The 17,500-nt window shown below is 46.1% G+C and overlaps 1 protein-coding gene across 1 annotated transcript in view; it reads left to right on the forward strand.

Annotated features, from left to right (window-relative positions):
* The window catches only part of dhx36 (DEAH (Asp-Glu-Ala-His) box polypeptide 36), a 45,066-nt gene that overhangs the window by 18,472 nt on the left and 9,094 nt on the right, over positions 1-17,500 (forward strand). Inside the window, exons 14-20 of the mRNA XM_034305131.2 lie at positions 1,033-1,097; positions 1,661-1,804; positions 13,689-13,806; positions 15,167-15,265; positions 15,525-15,698; positions 16,307-16,393; positions 16,501-16,584. Of these exons, the coding sequence (XP_034161022.2) occupies positions 1,033-1,097; positions 1,661-1,804; positions 13,689-13,806; positions 15,167-15,265; positions 15,525-15,698; positions 16,307-16,393; positions 16,501-16,584 (771 nt within the window). The remainder of the gene's footprint in view (positions 1-1,032; positions 1,098-1,660; positions 1,805-13,688; positions 13,807-15,166; positions 15,266-15,524; positions 15,699-16,306; positions 16,394-16,500; positions 16,585-17,500) is intronic.

Here is a 17,500-nt window from a genome sequence, read left to right on the forward strand (position 1 = left end):
TGTACTGCATTTTAGCTCGAGTCGTGACAGGAGAGAGAGTGACAGGCGAGAAAGCACTCTGATTGGCTGTTCATTTGAGCGTATCAGTGCAGGAGAACAGAACCAGAAATTTCAGTCACCTGTTCAACATTTCTAGCTAGTTAGCAGTTGAGTGCAAAAGTTTGCACACTCTTAGGACAGAAAGGCATGATGTTCTTTCATTATCACACATAACGAAAATAGTTTTAGTGTATATTGAGATTAGGGATGTGTCAGTACCGATACTGGCATTGGGCATCAGTCTGATACCGTGCACATTTACTCTTCGCAAAAAAATTTCCAATACGAACATCCTATACCATGTGACCATATGTGATGAAAGTCTAGTGTGTGCCGTCATGCTAATGAGCAAACGTCGTGAAATAACACTGATCTGGACGAAATACATGAGTAAATATGGCAAGGAAGGAAAAGCAGAGTGCAAATTGTGCTCTGTGGAAACATCAAGACGAGGAACTACACCATCTTCCTGCAGTACAAGTAACCTGATAAAACATCTTTATGGTGTTTAAACCGTATCTTGAGTGTGAGAGCGACCGAGCTGAGTGTGCAGAGCAGAGAGTGTAGGTCTTAAACACGAGTGCAAGTGACTACAGTCAGCTGAAACTTTACACTTAACTGTATAGTTGAGTGCAAGAATTCACACACCCTTGGGACAAAAAGACATTCTTTCATTATCCCAAGCAACAAAAATGGTTAAATAGTATATGTTGACATATCAGCTTTCTTACGAATACAGAGTATTGCTAAGCTATATGCAAGCTGTATACGTGTATTTCTAATCTACAGTTGCTATAAATATTGTTGCGTGCAGGTCGTGAGGCGCACGATTGTGATCGTCAGGCACTTTTAGTTGGTTGGGGGTGTACTATGTCGGCTCGGTGTGTCACGTCCCTTAAAGCACTTTGGGATAATTTATGACATTTGCTACATTGTCCAATACAGTAATTATGCTCTGCTGGAGCGCTGATTAATGACACTCTCTCTAATCAGGTTTTTAAAAGGCCACCTCCCGGAGTCCGGAAGATCGTGATTGCCACAAACATAGCAGAAACCAGGTGTGTCCGCGTGCGTGTCCGCGCGCGTGTCCTTGTCCGCGCGCGTGTCTGCGCGCGTGTCCGTGTCCGCGTGCATGTGCATGTGTCTGCGTGTGTGCGTGCATGTGCGTGTGTATGCATGCTGTTTTTCCTCCTGTTGCATTGCTGGTCTAGTAGATTTTGATTTATTCAGCCTAATGGGAACACAGCTTGACACTGTTGCCACATTTTGCTTAATTACCACACTGTTCCTGCTTCTCCTGGCAAGAACTGTCAGTGTTTAGGATTCGAAAGGAACATCCTGAGCTTTTAGTGCTCAATAATTAATACTCTACACACATTGATCTTAACAAGCTCCAATAGATTTAGTGTTGTGAAGATCTGTTTTTAGTTCTGAGAACGTTTATTAATGTTTAGTCAATGTATGTGTGTGTGTATGTGAGTGTGTGTGTGTGTGTGTGTGTGTGTATGTGTGTGTATGTATATATATATATATATATATATATATATATGTGTGTGTGTATACTGCTACAATAAAGAAATATTAAATCTTTCCTCCTCTCTCCCATCGCTCTGTGTGTCAGTATCACTATAGATGATGTGGTGTACGTGATCGATGGAGGGAAAATTAAGGAAACTCACTTCGACACGCAGAACAACATCAGTACAATGACAGCAGAGTGGGTGAGCCTCGCCAACGCCAAGCAGAGGAAGGGACGCGCCGGCAGGTACAGAGCTCTCTCTGATTCTCTCTCTAATGCACCCTATTCTCTCTCTCTCTCTCTCTCTCTGTCTCTCTCTCTCTCTCTCTCTCTCTCTGTTAAAATGGGGGTTTTCAACTCTCCCTCCATTCACAGTGCCTCGTGCTCCTCACTTTTTCGGAGTAATTGCACTCCCGTTAGACCGTAGACTCGACTGCCTGGGAATGTAAATGCATTTCATTCAATTTTCCACACCCAGCTTTTACGCCGCGGTTTCTGATTTCACTTTATTCATTTCATGGTAACTAATCCTAACTGGATTTTACGAGTCATGCAGTGAAATGGTGAAAATGTGACTCTCTTCATCTTTCTAGACTTGATTCGAATAAAGCTGTGTGACATTTCACAGCATTACAAAAGAAATGTCTAGAATGTGTTACCTGTGATAACAAAGGAACATGAGTCAGACCGAACACACAAAATGACTCGTTGGGAAAATTTCTTGTCTTAAGGGTATGAAAACTTTTACACTCGTCTATCATTTTACTTTTCACCCTTTTCATAACATAAATGAATCGACTGTGCATTTGGTTGTTCACCCAAAATAATGTGACTAATATTGATGACGTAATTAATGGAATAATTTCGATGAATAATTAAATTAAATTCAAATTTAATTCAAGTTTAATTCTGTCAGTCAGGTGAATGCATGCGTTTTCTTCTGAAATCTGTTTATATATATATATATATATACACACACACGCACACACTGTAGTAGCTATATATACTGTATACTAGTAGCTACGAAGTTAAATCCAGATTATACCAAATCTTGGTTGAATGCTCGAATCTGATTGGTTAGAAGCTCTGTGTTATTTTCTTGTAACAGCACGGGTAGTTCCACATGTAACATGAACAATAAGTTTATATTAATGTTCTTGTTCTAACACGTTATTGTTTCTATAGTAACAGCTCACACACACGGACTTGTACGGCAGACACTCTACATAATCTAAGATTACTAATAAACAGATTGAAAATCGTGTTGTTTAACAAAGTAATTCGTATAATCATTGAAGTTTTATGTTAGGAGACGTTTATTTGACATTTAAATGTTTTCTGTAGTGTGTTATTCATTACTTAAATAAAGCACTAATGTGCTTTACTTTACGTGCTAGGCTTTGTACTAGCTTTGCTGACGGATCGTCCTAGCAAACTAACAGTACTAGCTACATACACACCAGAAGCGCCAACGATCTCTCCTACATCCTTCCAAGCTTTATTTTTCTCCGTAAGTTTTTTTTTTTTCTGTTTTTGTACGTCAGCACTAAATGGGAACTAACTGAAGGTTGGAACTAAAGTAGTGAGTGGGGAACTGAAGAAACGTTGGACCGTAGGATCCACGGGATTGGTCCGAGGAATCATTCGAGCTAGTCGTTTGGATTTGTTGCTGTACCTAATTTGCATGGAACTGAGAATCTCTGTTGAAATGTTGCTGTCGCTTGCCAGCAGCACTAAAATAGTTGCTCCATGTTGCACACGTACACAGAAAAAGCTTCTTAAACATGAGCGAAAGGTTAGAGTGGCCTTAAACTGGCAAGCTCTGAACAGCGAGCTCTGTGACCTGATTAGACATTGTTCCACCTCATCATTCCACCCGGCGACCTTTCACTGGCGAGATTGCCAAGTTATAATGCCTGAACCAAAGTCTACAATTTACATTTCTCCCAGGTTTATAGTTTTCTCCTCCCAGAAAAGGAGCCGTTCTTTTCCGCCACATCTCTGTGTGTATTGAGGAGGGAGCTTAATGACTTTTAGTAACTGTAATCAGATTTTTCTGTGGCTGTTTGAAACCAATCTGACAGAAACGAGTGACCTTGAATAGCGTCTATCTCTCCTGACAGGAAATGGAAAAGTCTCCATTCTTCACCAGGCTCTGAGAGCTTCCACTCAGACTATTGATTCTCTCAAGGCAATAAAGTTTTTTTTTTTTTTTTTAATGTTTGCGTCATAAGAACTGAAAAAGGAGGAATGTGTTGTGCAGCTTAAGTGCAGAATATTTTGTGTGTGTGTGTGTGTGTGTGTGTTTGTGTAGGTGTACTGTTTTCAAGGCCTTTCATAAAAGTTGTAAGTTCTGAGTTCTGAATTAGTCAGCCATATTACACTGATCTGTTCTGTATTGAAGTCTCTTATAGCGCTAAAGATACTAACAGAGTAGCAGTGTGGCTTTCGGGGGGTATACACACACACACACACACACACACACACACACACACACACAGAGCATTCTGCCAAATGATGTAGTAAATATTTAATATTGAACTCATGCAGGAATAAATAGAAGCAGGGATTCTATTTATGGTGATGTAAAAGGGGCGTCGCTTTAGAGGTAATGTTTTTGTAAGATTGACTGGTGACTCATGCTTCATCAGATCCTAAACACGAGTGTGTGTGTGTGTGTGTGTGTGTGTGTGTGTGTCTATCTGAAAGTTTCTGTGTGTGTGTGTGTGTGTGTGTGTGTGTGTGCACCTCTCTGTGTGTGTGTGTGTGTCTATCTGAAAGCCTCTGACTCTGTGTCTGTGTGTGTGTGTGTGTGTGTGTGTTGCTTTGCTTTGCTTTGTGTCTCTGCTGCCTACATTTTTAAGAATAGGGGAGTTGTAAAGGTGAAGATGTGCAGAAATCAGTGTAGTAAACTTATCAGATAAAGATTTCAGTAAATCACGTGACCTCCTCCCACTAACACGCAGGCTTGCGTCATGTGGTCGCCACGGTAACCTGACAGCGACGCATTTTGCCAGAGAGTGATCTTGCCTTCTCCGTCTCTGTCTCTGTCTCTTTTTCTCTCTCTCTCTCTCTCTCTCTCTCTTTCTTTCTGTCTCTCTCTTGCTCTCTATCTCTCTCTTTCCTTCTGTCTCTCTCTCTTGCTCTCTCTCTCTCTCTCTCTGCCAGAGGGTTTGTGTGTGTGCTCCTCTAAACAAGATCTTGCTGTGTGTGTGGCTGCTAATGCCTTTGTTTCAACATTCACTATGTATGCCTCTGGTTAGGGATGGAAATAATTGCAACCACACACACACACACACACACGCACACACACACACACACACACACACACACCATTATAGTTTAAACTTTATGAACTCATTTAAATCTGTAAATAAAGTTCTCTCCTGCTAACGTTTATACTTTATACTATTTTATGTAGAAACTCCACAATTTAACATCGCAGTGTGCTGCTTTTTTCGAGCAGATGAGCCAATCAGCATGTGAATCTCGCATGATTGACAAGTGATCATAAACTCTCCGATATCAACTGACCTGCTGGAAGCCACGCCCACTACCCGCTCCATCATCCATCTTATTATTCTCTTCTCTCAAGATTTTTGCTTGAATGATGTGGCCTCACTTTTTTCTCCTGGTAAATGGAGAATATTTTGTGTTCAATAACATGAAATAAAGTCTATCATTCTATGCTCAGCTTAGTTAGCTACATAATTCAGCTGCTTTTACCGTGTAGCTTTAGCTAATTTCACTGAACAAACCCTTTTAAGGAGTTGAAAATAAGTCATTCATCTTTCTGCAGAGTGTTCTAAGGTGTGTTATAACACACACATGATGCTCATTTGTAGAATCCACGTCAGCTTTAATAGAGTAGCACGTTCTTCTCCAGTCGAGCTGAATACAGCATGTGTTTAGATCTGTCACGCTGTAGAGTAATTTTTATTTGAGGTTAGTCCTATGCAAAATCGTGTGTGCACAAAACGCCACTTTACTGATACTCCTCAGCCATTTTTTTAGAACAGTGTGTGAAATTCAGGTTTCAGGTTAATATCTAAACGGCTGGATAGATTTAGCATAGATAGCATTTAGATAGATAACTACTAATAACATGTCTGTGTTTGAGGAGACTGCATCACACAACTCCAGACACACACACACACACACACACACACAGCCGTCAGAAACCCGGAGGTGTTGTTGTTTAATTGATGAACTTTTCAGTTTGGCTTTTAAAAAACTTTCTGTCTGAATGCTTTGCTTCAGCTCACTCTCACTTTTAAAGTCAAACTCTCTCTTAGGTTCTTTATTTTACCCTTCAGTTTTTTTTTTGTGCCGCTGAGGCACACAGACATACAGCCGAGGCACACAGACATACAGCCGAGGCACACAGACATACAGCCGAGGCACACAGACATACAGCCGAGGCACACAGACATACAGCCAAGGCACACAGACATACAGCCGAGGCACACAGACATACAGCCGAGGCACACAGACATACAGCCGAGGCACACAGACATACAGCCAAGGCACACAGACATACATCTCGAATTTCTCCTTCCACAATGATGCAGCTCACATTTCAACACACCATCAGAGATCCAGTGTAGTATAAAAGATCAGTTTAAAGCAGATAGCCACGCCTCCTTCACTAGGATTAACAGGCACAGAGGCCACACCTTCTTAACAGCTACTGACAGGCACAGAGGCCACGCCTCCTTCACTAAAATTGACAGGCACAGAGGCCACTCCTCCTTTACTGAGATTGACAGGCACAGGGGCCATGCCCCCTTTACTGAGGTTGACAGGCACAGGGGCCCCGCTTCATTTACTGCTATTGACAGGCACAGGGGCCCCGCTTCATTTACTGCTATTGACAGGCACAGGGGCCCCGCTTCATTTACTGCTATTGACAGGCACAGGGGCCCCGCTTCATTTACTGCTATTGACAGGCACAGGGGCCCCGCTTCATTTACTGCTATTGACACATACAGGGGCCACGCCTCATTTACTGCTATTGACAGGCACAGGGGCCACGCCTCATTTACTGCTATTGACACATACAGGGGCCACGCCTCATTTACTGCTATTGACAGGCACAGGGGCCACGCCTCATTTACTGCTATTGACAGGCACCTAGGCCACGCCTCCTTGACTCAGGCTGATACAAAAGTTACACAGGCAGCATGATGATTCATTCGCTGAACTTTTATCTGATACGCACCATTTTGAATCAGTGCAGCTTTGTCATAAGTGTGTGCGTGTGTGTGTGTGTGAAGCTAAAAGCTGCAGTCATTTTCTCTCCTCTCTTTGTGCTCTGTCTCTATAGAGGTTCAGCTAATAGCTCCAGGCCTGAAAGCCTCTTTGCTTCAGCAATATGTAAGATTACAGAACAGAGGTGTAATAAGGTCTAATGTGTATGCCTTTATTCTAAATACATGAGAGAGTGCGGGCGAGTGCGTGAGAGCGAACGTGGGTGAGTCCAGGTGAGCGTGTGAGAGCGGATGTGAGAGCGGATGTGAGAGCTAATGTGAGAGCTAATGTGAGAGCTAATGTGAGAGCTAATGTGAGAGCTAATGTGAGCGAGTGCAGGCGAGCGTGTGAGAGCGAATGTGAGCGAGGGCGGGCGAGCGTGTGAGAGCGAATGTGGGCGAGTGCGGGCAAGCGCGTGAGAGCGAATGTGAGAGCGAATGTGGGCGAGTGCGGGCGAGCGTGTGAGAGCGAATGTGAGAGCGAATGTGGGCGAGTGCGGGCGAGCGTGTGAGAGCGAATGTGCGAGCGAATGTGAGAGCGAATGTGGGCGAGTGCGGGCAAGCGCGTGAGAGTGAATGTGAGAGCGAATGTGGGCAAGCGTGTGAGAGCGAATGTGAGAGCGAATGTGAGCGAGTGCGGGCGAGCGTGTGAGAGCGAATGTGAGCGAGTGCGGGCGAGCGAATGTGAGAGCGAATGTGAGCGAGTGCGGGCGAGCGAATGTGAGAGCGAATGTGAGCGAGTGCGGGCGAGCGAATGTGAGAGCGAATGTGAGCGAGTGCGGGCGAGCGAATGTGAGAGCGAATGTGAGCGAGTGCGGGCGAGCGAATGTGAGAGCGAATGTGAGTGAGTGCGGGCGAGCGAATGTGAGCGAGTGCGGGCGAGCGTGTGAGAGCAAATGTGAGTGAATGTGAGCGAATTTGGGCGAATGTGAGTGAATGTGGGCGAGCGTGATAGCGAATGTGAGTGAATGTGAGCGAGTGTGATAGTGAATGTGGGCGAGTGTGATAGTGAATGTGGGCGAGTGTGATAGTGAATGTGGGCGAGTGTGATAGTGAATGTGGGCGAGTGTGATAGTGAATGTGGGCGAGTGTGATAGCGAATGTGAGTGAATGTGAGTGAATGTGAGTGAGCGTGATAGCGAATGTGAGTGAATGTGGGCGGGCGTGAGAGTGAATGTGAGTGAATGTGAGTGAATGTGAGTGAATGTGAGCGAGTGTGGGCGAGCGTGTGAGTGAATGTGAGCGAGTGTGGGCGAGCGTGTGAGTGAATGTGAGTGAATGTGAGTGAATGTGAGTGAATGTGAGTGAATGTGAGCGAGTGTGGGCGAGCGTGTGAGTGAATGTGAGAGAATGTGAGTGAATGTGAGCGAGTGTGGGCGAGCGTGTGAGTGAATGTGAGCGAGTGTGGGCGAGCGTGTGAGTGAATGTGAGTGAATGTGAGTGAATGTGAGCGAGTGTGGGCGAACGTGTGAGTGAATGTGAGAGAATGTGAGTGAATGTGAGCGAGTGTGGGCGAGCGTGTGAGTGAATGTGAGTGAATGTGAGTGAATGTGAGTGAATGTGGGCGAGCGTGTGAGTGAATGTGAGTGAATGTGAGTGAATGTGAGTGAATGTGAGTGAATGTGAGTGAATGTGGGCGAGCGTGTGAGTGAATGTGAGCGAGTGTGGGCGAGCGTGTGAGTGAATGTGAGTGAATGTGAGTGAGCGTGAGAGCGAATGTGAGTCAGTGTGAGTGAATGTGAGCGAGTGTGGGTGAGCGTGATAGCGAATGTGAGTCAATGTGAGTGAATATGAGTGAATGTGAGAGCGAATGTGAGTGAATGTGGGCGAGTGTGAGAGCGAATGTGAGAGCGAATGTGAGTGAGTGTGGGCGAGTGTGAGAGCGAATGTGAGAGCGAATGTGAGTGAGTGTGGGCGAGTGTGAGAGCGAATGTGAGCGAATGTGAGAGCGAATGTGAGTGAGTGTGGGCGAGCGTGAGAGCGAATGTGGGCGAGCGTGAGAGCGAATGTGAGCGAATGTGAGCGAATGTGAGCGAATGTGGGCGAGCGTGATAGCGAATGTGAGTGAATGTGTGCGAGTGTGGGCGAGCGTGTGAGTGAATGTGAGTGAGCGTGAGAGCGAATGTGAGTCAATGTGAGTGAATGTGGGCGAGCGTGTGAGTGAATGTGAGTGAATGTGAGCGAGTGTGGGCGAGCGTGTGAGTGAATGTGAGTGAGCGTGAGAGCGAATGTGAGAGCGAATGTGAGTGAATGTGGGCGAGTGTGAGAGCGAATGTGAGCGAATGTGAGAGCGAATGTGAGCGAATGTGAGCGAATGTGAGCGAATGTGAGTGAATGTGGGTGATCGTGATGGCGAATGTGAGTGAATGTGAGTGAATATGAGTGAATGTGTGCGAGCGTGAAAGCGAATGTGAGTGAATGTGGGCGAGTGTGAGAGCGAATGTGAGCGAATGTGAGAGCGAATGTGAGTGAGTGTGGGCGAGTGTGAGAGCGAATGTGAGCGAATGTGAGCGAATGTGAGCGAATGTGGGCGAGCGTGATGGCGAATGTGAGTGAATGTGAGCGAGTGTGGGTGAGTGTGATAGTGAATGTGAGTGAATGTGAGCGAGTGTGGGTGAGTGTGATAGTGAATGTGAGTGAATGTGGACGAGCGTGATAGCGAATTTGCGTGAATGTGGGCGAGCATGATAGCGAATGTGAGTGAATATGAGTGAATGTGTGCGAGCGTGAAAGCGAATGTGAGTGAATGTGAGTGAGTGTGGGCGAGTGTGATAGCGAATGTGAGTGAATGTGGGCGAGGGTGAGAGCGAGGGTGAGAGCGAATGTGAGCGAGTGCGGGCGAGCGTGTGAGAGCGAATGTGAGTGAATGTGAGCAAGCGTGAGAGCGAATGTGAGCGAATGTGAGCGAGCGTGAGAGCGAATGTGAGCGAATGTGAGTGAATGTGGGCGAGCGTGAGAGCGAATGTGAGTGAATGTGAGCGAGTGTGATAGCGAATGTGAGAGAATGTGAGCGAGTGTGTTAGCGAATGTGAGCGAGTGTGGGCGAGCGTGAGAGCGAATGTGAGCGAGTGTGGGCGAGCGTGAGAGCGAATGTGAGTGAGTGTGGGCGAGAGTGAGAGCGAATGTGAGTGAATGTGAGTGAGTGTGGGCGAGTGTGAGAGCGAATGAGTGAATGTGGGCGAGCGTGAGAGCGAATGTGAGAGCGAATGTGAGTGAGTGTGGGCGAGTGTGAGAGCGAATGTGAGCGAATGTGAGAGCGAATGTGAGTGAGTGTGGGCGAGCGTGAGAGCGAATGTGGGCGAGCGTGAGAGCGAATGTGAGCGAATGTGAGCGAATGTGAGCGAATGTGGGCGAGCGTGATAGCGAATGTGAGTGAATGTGTGCGAGTGTGGGCGAGCGTGTGAGTGAATGTGAGTGAGCGTGAGAGCGAATGTGAGTCAATGTGAGTGAATGTGGGCGAGCGTGTGAGTGAATGTGAGTGAATGTGAGCGAGTGTGGGCGAGCGTGTGAGTGAATGTGAGTGAGCGTGAGAGCGAATGTGAGAGCGAATGTGAGTGAATGTGGGCGAGTGTGAGAGCGAATGTGAGCGAATGTGAGAGCGAATGTGAGCGAATGTGAGCGAATGTGAGCGAATGTGAGCGAATGTGAGTGAATGTGGGCGATCGTGATGGCGAATGTGAGTGAATGTGAGTGAATATGAGTGAATGTGTGCGAGCGTGAAAGCGAATGTGAGTGAATGTGGGCGAGTGTGAGAGCGAATGTGAGCGAATGTGAGAGCGAATGTGAGTGAGTGTGGGCGAGTGTGAGAGCGAATGTGAGCGAATGTGAGAGCGAATGTGAGTGAGTGTGGGCGAGCGTGAGAGCGAATGTGGGCGAGCGTGAGAGCGAATGTGAGCGAATGTGAGCGAATGTGAGCGAATGTGAGCGAATGTGGGCGAGCGTGATAGCGAATGTGAGTGAATGTGTGCGAGTGTGGGCGAGCGTGTGAGTGAATGTGAGTGAGCGTGAGAGCGAATGTGAGTCAATGTGAGTGAATGTGGGCGAGCGTGTGAGTGAATGTGAGTGAATGTGAGCGAGTGTGGGCGAGCGTGTGAGTGAATGTGAGTGAGCGTGAGAGCGAATGTGAGAGCGAATGTGAGTGAATGTGGGCGAGTGTGAGAGCGAATGTGAGCGAATGTGAGAGCGAATGTGAGCGAATGTGAGCGAATGTGAGCGAATGTGAGCGAATGTGAGTGAATGTGGGCGATCGTGATGGCGAATGTGAGTGAATGTGAGTGAATATGAGTGAATGTGTGCGAGCGTGAAAGCGAATGTGAGTGAATGTGGGCGAGTGTGAGAGCGAATGTGAGCGAATGTGAGAGCGAATGTGAGTGAGTGTGGGCGAGTGTGAGAGCGAATGTGAGCGAATGTGAGAGCGAATGTGAGTGAGTGTGGGCGAGCGTGAGAGCGAATGTGGGCGAGCGTGAGAGCGAATGTGAGCGAATGTGAGCGAATGTGAGCGAATGTGGGCGAGCGTGATAGCGAATGTGAGTGAATGTGTGCGAGTGTGGGCGAGCGTGTGAGTGAATGTGAGTGAGCGTGAGAGCGAATGTGAGTCAATGTGAGTGAATGTGGGCGAGCGTGTGAGTGAATGTGAGTGAATGTGAGCGAGTGTGGGCGAGCGTGTGAGTGAATGTGAGTGAGCGTGAGAGCGAATGTGAGAGCGAATGTGAGTGAATGTGGGCGAGTGTGAGAGCGAATGTGAGCGAATGTGAGAGCGAATGTGAGCGAATGTGAGCGAATGTGAGCGAATGTGAGTGAATGTGGGCGATCGTGATGGCGAATGTGAGTGAATGTGAGTGAATATGAGTGAATGTGTGCGAGCGTGAAAGCGAATGTGAGTGAATGTGGGCGAGTGTGAGAGCGAATGTGAGCGAATGTGAGAGCGAATGTGAGTGAGTGTGGGCGAGTGTGAGAGCGAATGTGAGTGAATGTGAGTGAATGTGAGCGAGTGTGGGTGAGTGTGATAGTGAATGTGAGTGAATGTGAGCGAGTGTGGGTGAGTGTGATAGTGAATGTGAGTGAATGTGGACGAGCGTGATAGCGAATTTGCGTGAATGTGGGCGAGCATGATAGCGAATGTGAGTGAATATGAGTGAATGTGTGCGAGCGTGAAAGCGAATGTGAGTGAATGTGAGTGAGTGTGGGCGAGTGTGATAGCGAATGTGAGTGAATGTGGGCGAGGGTGAGAGCGAGGGTGAGAGCGAATGTGAGCGAGTGCGGGCGAGCGTGTGAGAGCGAATGTGAGTGAATGTGAGCAAGCGTGAGAGCGAATGTGAGCGAATGTGAGCGAGCGTGAGAGCGAATGTGAGCGAATGTGAGTGAATGTGGGCGAGCGTGAGAGCGAATGTGAGTGAATGTGAGCGAGTGTGATAGCGAATGTGAGAGAATGTGAGCGAGTGTGTTAGCGAATGTGAGCGAGTGTGGGCGAGCGTGAGAGCGAATGTGAGCGAGTGTGGGCGAGCGTGAGAGCGAATGTGAGCGAGTGTGGGCGAGAGTGAGAGCGAATGTGAGCGAGTGTGGGCGAGAGTGAGAGCGAATGTGAGTGAGTGTGGGCGAGAGTGAGAGCGAATGTGAGCGAGTGTGGGCGAGCGTGAGAGCGAATGTGAGTGAGTGTGGGCGAGAGTGAGAGCGAATGTGAGTGAATGTGAGTGAGTGTGGGCGAGTGTGAGAGCGAATGAGTGAATGTGGGCGAGTGTGTGAGCGAATGTGAGTGAATGTGTGCGAGTGTGCAAGTGTGTGAGCGAATGTGAGTGAATGTGGGCGAGAGTGAGAGCGAATGTGAGCAAATGTGAGCGAATGTGGGCGAGAATGAGAGTGAATGTGAGCGAGTGTGGGCGAGAATGAGAGCGAATGTGAGTGAATGTGGGCGAGAGTGAGAGCGAATGTGAGCGAATGTGGGCGAGAATGAGAGCGAATGAGAGTGAATGTGAGCGAGTGTGGGCGAGAATGAGAGCGAATGTGAGTGAATGTGGGCGAGAGTGAGAGCGAATGTGAGTGAATGTGGGCGAGAGTGAGAGCGAATGTGAGCGAATGTGGGCGAGAATGAGAGCGAATGTGAGTGAATGTGAGCGAGTGTGGGCGAGAATGAGAGCGAATGTGAGTGAATGTGAGCGAGTGTGGGCGAGAATGAGAGCGAATGTGAGTGAATGTGGGCGAGCGTGATAGCGAATGTGAGTGAATGTGAGCGAATGTGAGTGAATGTGTGCGAGTGTGAGAGCGAATGTGAGTGAATGTGAGTGAATGTGGGCGAGCGTGAGAGCGAATGTGAGTGAATGTGGGCGAGTGTGTGAGTGAATGTGGGCGAGCGTGAGAGCGAATGTGAGTGAATGTGGGCGAGAGTGAGAGAGAATGTGAGTGAATGTGTGCGAGTGTGTGAGTGAATGTGAGTGAATGTGTGCGAGTGTGTGAGTGAATGTGAGTGAATGTGTGCGAGTGTCTGAGTGAATGTGAGTGAATGTGGGCGAGGGTGTGAGTGAATGTGAGTGAATGTGGGCGAGTGTGAGAGCGAATGTGAGTGAATGTGGGCGAATGTGAGTGAATGTGGGCGAATGTGAGTGAATGTGGGCGAGCGTGATAGCCAATGTGAGCGAGTGCGGGCGAGAGTGAGTGTGTGAAAGCAAACGTCAGAGCGAACGCTGGCGAGTGCAGACGAGAGACAGAAGAAAACTTGTCAATTCTGAGTAGGAGTGTGATTTACATGCAGTGCAGTGACAGTCCTAATGACCCACTCATCCACACGCCGTTTCACCTGTGTGTGTGCGTGTGTTTGAACATGGTTATGTGTGTATAATTTTCTGGAGTGTTTACAGCGCTGTGTGATCTTTCGCCCGTGTGTGTAGGGTGTCTCCAGGTAAATGCTACCACCTGTATAACGGGCTGAGGGCGAGTCTGCTGGACGGCTACCAGCTCCCTGAGATCCAGCGCACTCCGCTCGAGGAGCTCTGCCTGCAGATTAAGGTACTCAAACACACCGAGTTTTAGCCAGCATTTTATTTTAGTTTAGTTTTGTTTTTATTTATTTATTAGTTTATTTTTTTATTCATTTATATATTTTTAAAACTCCGCCATCAGCCAGTATTTATTTATTTAAAAGCTCTTCTTCAGCCAGTCTTTATTTTAAAACCCTTCTCAAATTAAAAACTCACAGCCAGTCTTTTCCTGTTTATTTAAAAACCCGTTGTTAAATTTAAAAATGCTTCTGCATCATTTCTTTTGATTCAAAAATGCTTCTTCTGTGTGTTTGTTTGTGTATTTAAAAACCCATATTAGCCTTTTATTTTATTTAAAGACCCTTTGTCCCAATTCAAATGCCTTCCGTCATAACACGTTTTTATTAAAAACAATTCTTCACCCAGGGTTATTTATTTGTTTGTTTGTTTGCTTGTTTTTGTTTGTTTGTTTATTGAAAAACCCACTGGTGGCTAGTCTATGTTTTTGCTGTTCATTTAAAAATAGTTTGTCATATAGTTTTTTATATTATTATTATTTTAAAGCCCATTGTCAGCTAGTCTTTTTTATTATTTAAAAACCCTGTATTAAAAACAATAGCTTTTTTTTTTCTTTTTTTTTAAATTTTTTTTTTTTAATTTTATATAGAATCCATTCATCAGCCGTTCATTTTCTATATTTAAGAACCCTCTGATATCCCATCTCCATCTTTATTTTAGTCTGTTTTTTCCAACATTTGTCAGCCAGTTTTTTTGTTTTTTTTTTAATAATTTAGCTACAGGCAATCTGAACTGATTTTAAACTGTCTTGAAATAATGATGCCGTCGCTGTTACTGTCACACCAGTCCTCTCTCGACTTAGTGGGAAATACACTTTCAGGTCTAGGTGTTGAACGTGCCCTTTTTTTATGAAAGTACTAAAGTACAAATATAGCACAATGTGTAGAGGAATAGGGGGGAAAAAAAGCCCTGTCTCTACCTCTGTATCATTTAATGGTACCATGTTACCTCCCTCTCACTCACACACACACACACACACACAGACGTCACACACGTCACACACTCCCCCTGGGCTGTACGCTGCATTAGAGGAGCTGGAGTTTCCACGACCGCTCCCGGGTGACTATAATAGCTGAGTACAAACAAACTAATGCATTAATGGCTGTGTTAATCACACTCGTCTCCACTCAGGAGCACCATAATGGTGTAATGAGGCCTTTTACTGGTGTCAATTACCACCCTGGTCTCACACACACACACACACACACACGCACACACACACACACACAGAAGGCCCTTTGTGTCTCTGATGAGTCATGGTGTAATTGTGTGTATCTGGATGTGTTATTTCTGCTCTTGTGTGTCCTCAGATCCTGAAATTGGGCCCTATCGCATCATTCCTGAGGAAGACTCTGGACCCTCCGTCAGACAAAGCCATCGAGCTGGCTATCACTCACCTAATGGATCTGGTGTGTGTCTGTGTGTGTGTGTGTGTGTGTGTGTGTGTGTGTGTGTGTGAGTGTTAGAGAGAGAGAGACAGCATTAGATTAGAGGCTGAGTGATGGCTCATGGGTCTGAAATTGGTGATGAATACAGAGTGCTACAGTTGAGAGAGATGCATGGCTGAGGGACTGTGGAAACAAAATACAAACTGAACTGTGTGTGTGTGTGTGTGTGTGTGTGTGTGTGTGTGTGTGTGTGTGTGTGTGTGTGTGTGTGTGTGTTTAGAACGCATTGGACCGGAACGAGGAGTTGACTCCATTGGGATTCCACCTGGCCCGTTTGCCTGTGGAGCCGCACATCGGAAAGATGATTCTGTTCGGAGCTCTGCTCGCCTGCCTGGACCCTGTGCTAACCATAGCAGCTAGCCTTAGCTTTAAAGACCCGTTCTCCATACCGCTGGTACACACACACACACACACACACACACACAGCTTACACTCCTACACTCTCAGGACCTATCAGCAGGTCCAGACATAAATTCCTCTCTCTTGGAACAACATTTTTTCTGTTTAATGTCACTGTTGGTACTGAGTAATATGCTTTAACCTCAATAACCGAATTATAAATCAGGGCTTTAAGGGTTTTAAACAAAAATAAAAAAGGATTGCAATTAAAAAGGATTAAAATAGTCTTCCCAATTATTTTTTCCCCAATAGTTCCCCATAGTTTCATCACACACACACACACACACACAGACACAGAGACACAGCCACACACACACACACACACACACACACACACACACACACAGAGACACAGCCACACACACACACACACACACACACACACACACAGACAAAGGAGCAATTACATGTCAGCTCAGTAGGCTCTTCAATTTTAGACCAATATATTACTGACCACAAGTTTAGAATATTATTTTAGATGTTATTTTAGAATAAGAAGACATTAACTCTATGAAATTACGTGTAGAATTAAGCAGTTCCCAGGTGAAGTGTTCAAATCATAAGTATTTCATAAATTCCTAAAGGCTTGTTTTTGCGTCACAGGGGAAGGAAAAAATAGCCGACCAAAGAAGAAAAATCCTGTCCAAAAACACCAAGAGTGACCACCTGACTGTAGTCAACGCCTTCCGGGTAAAGCTTGTGTTTTCAGCAGCTTGTGTTGGATTTCCCCTGGTGTGTGTCGCTTCCCGTGCAACATCAGAGGCTGTTCGATTAACGTGGTGCTCTCTCTCTGCCAGGGCTGGGAGGAGGCAAAGCGGCGAGGCTACAGGTGCGAGCGGGAATACTGCTGGGACAACTTCCTGTCGGCCAACACGCTGCAGGTCAGCCTCCGCCAATCAGCTTCAGGGACAGCAGTCCGACCAATCAGCTTCTCTTCCTCCTGCAGCAACACATTTCTAACAGTTATTTGCGTTACTAAACGTTCAGCACCACAATCTGACTTTGTACTGGCTTCTCTTTCTGAAGAACGAGCAGTGTCTGAATATTATGGGATACTTTTCAGTCTCATTAAGGATTAAATAGCACTTTTCATAATGTGGAAGTGTCACATAGAGCTGTCAGGCCACGTAATTGCCATGACGATGATATGAATTTAACAACACCGTAAATGCAGCTGGTCATGTTACCAAGAAACCGCTAAACACAAAGCAGTCTGTCCTGAAGACTTTCCTGTGGAGGAAAAACCCATCCGAACTGAGCATTCCACAGCCCCGAGGGTTAGAAGAGTAATATAACCCTTCATATGTCTACAGTTATAATCGTTCATAATCACAGTTTAATAGTGAAGTTAGTTTGATGATGTTTTGGGTGAGAGAGCTTCAGTGAAAAAGTAGAGAAATGTGCATTTAAAACGAAATATTTCTCAGCTGATCCAACAAAAGCAGAAACTTCAGTACATCTGAGTTCAAATTAAAAATGTGCATCTCTCTCTCTCTCTGTCTGACTTTCTCTCTATTTCTCTCTATATATGTTTCTCTCTCTTTTTCCTCCTCTCTCACTGTCTTGTCTCTCCTTCCTTCTCTCTCTCTCTCTCTCTCTCTCTCTCTCTCTTTGTCTCTCTCTGTCTCATGTCCTCTCTGTCGGTCTTACCCCCCCTGTTTTTCTCTCTCATTTTCTTTCATTGTGTCTCTTTTTCTCTCTTTTTCTCTTTCTCTCTCTCTCTGTCTCAATTTTTCTTTCTCCATCTCCCTCTCTGCCTGTCTCTTTCTCTCTCTGTCTGCTTCCCTCTATCTCTGT

This window comes from Pangasianodon hypophthalmus, chromosome 6 (assembly GCF_027358585.1).
Source record: "Pangasianodon hypophthalmus isolate fPanHyp1 chromosome 6, fPanHyp1.pri, whole genome shotgun sequence".
Taxonomy (NCBI): domain Eukaryota; kingdom Metazoa; phylum Chordata; class Actinopteri; order Siluriformes; family Pangasiidae; genus Pangasianodon; species Pangasianodon hypophthalmus.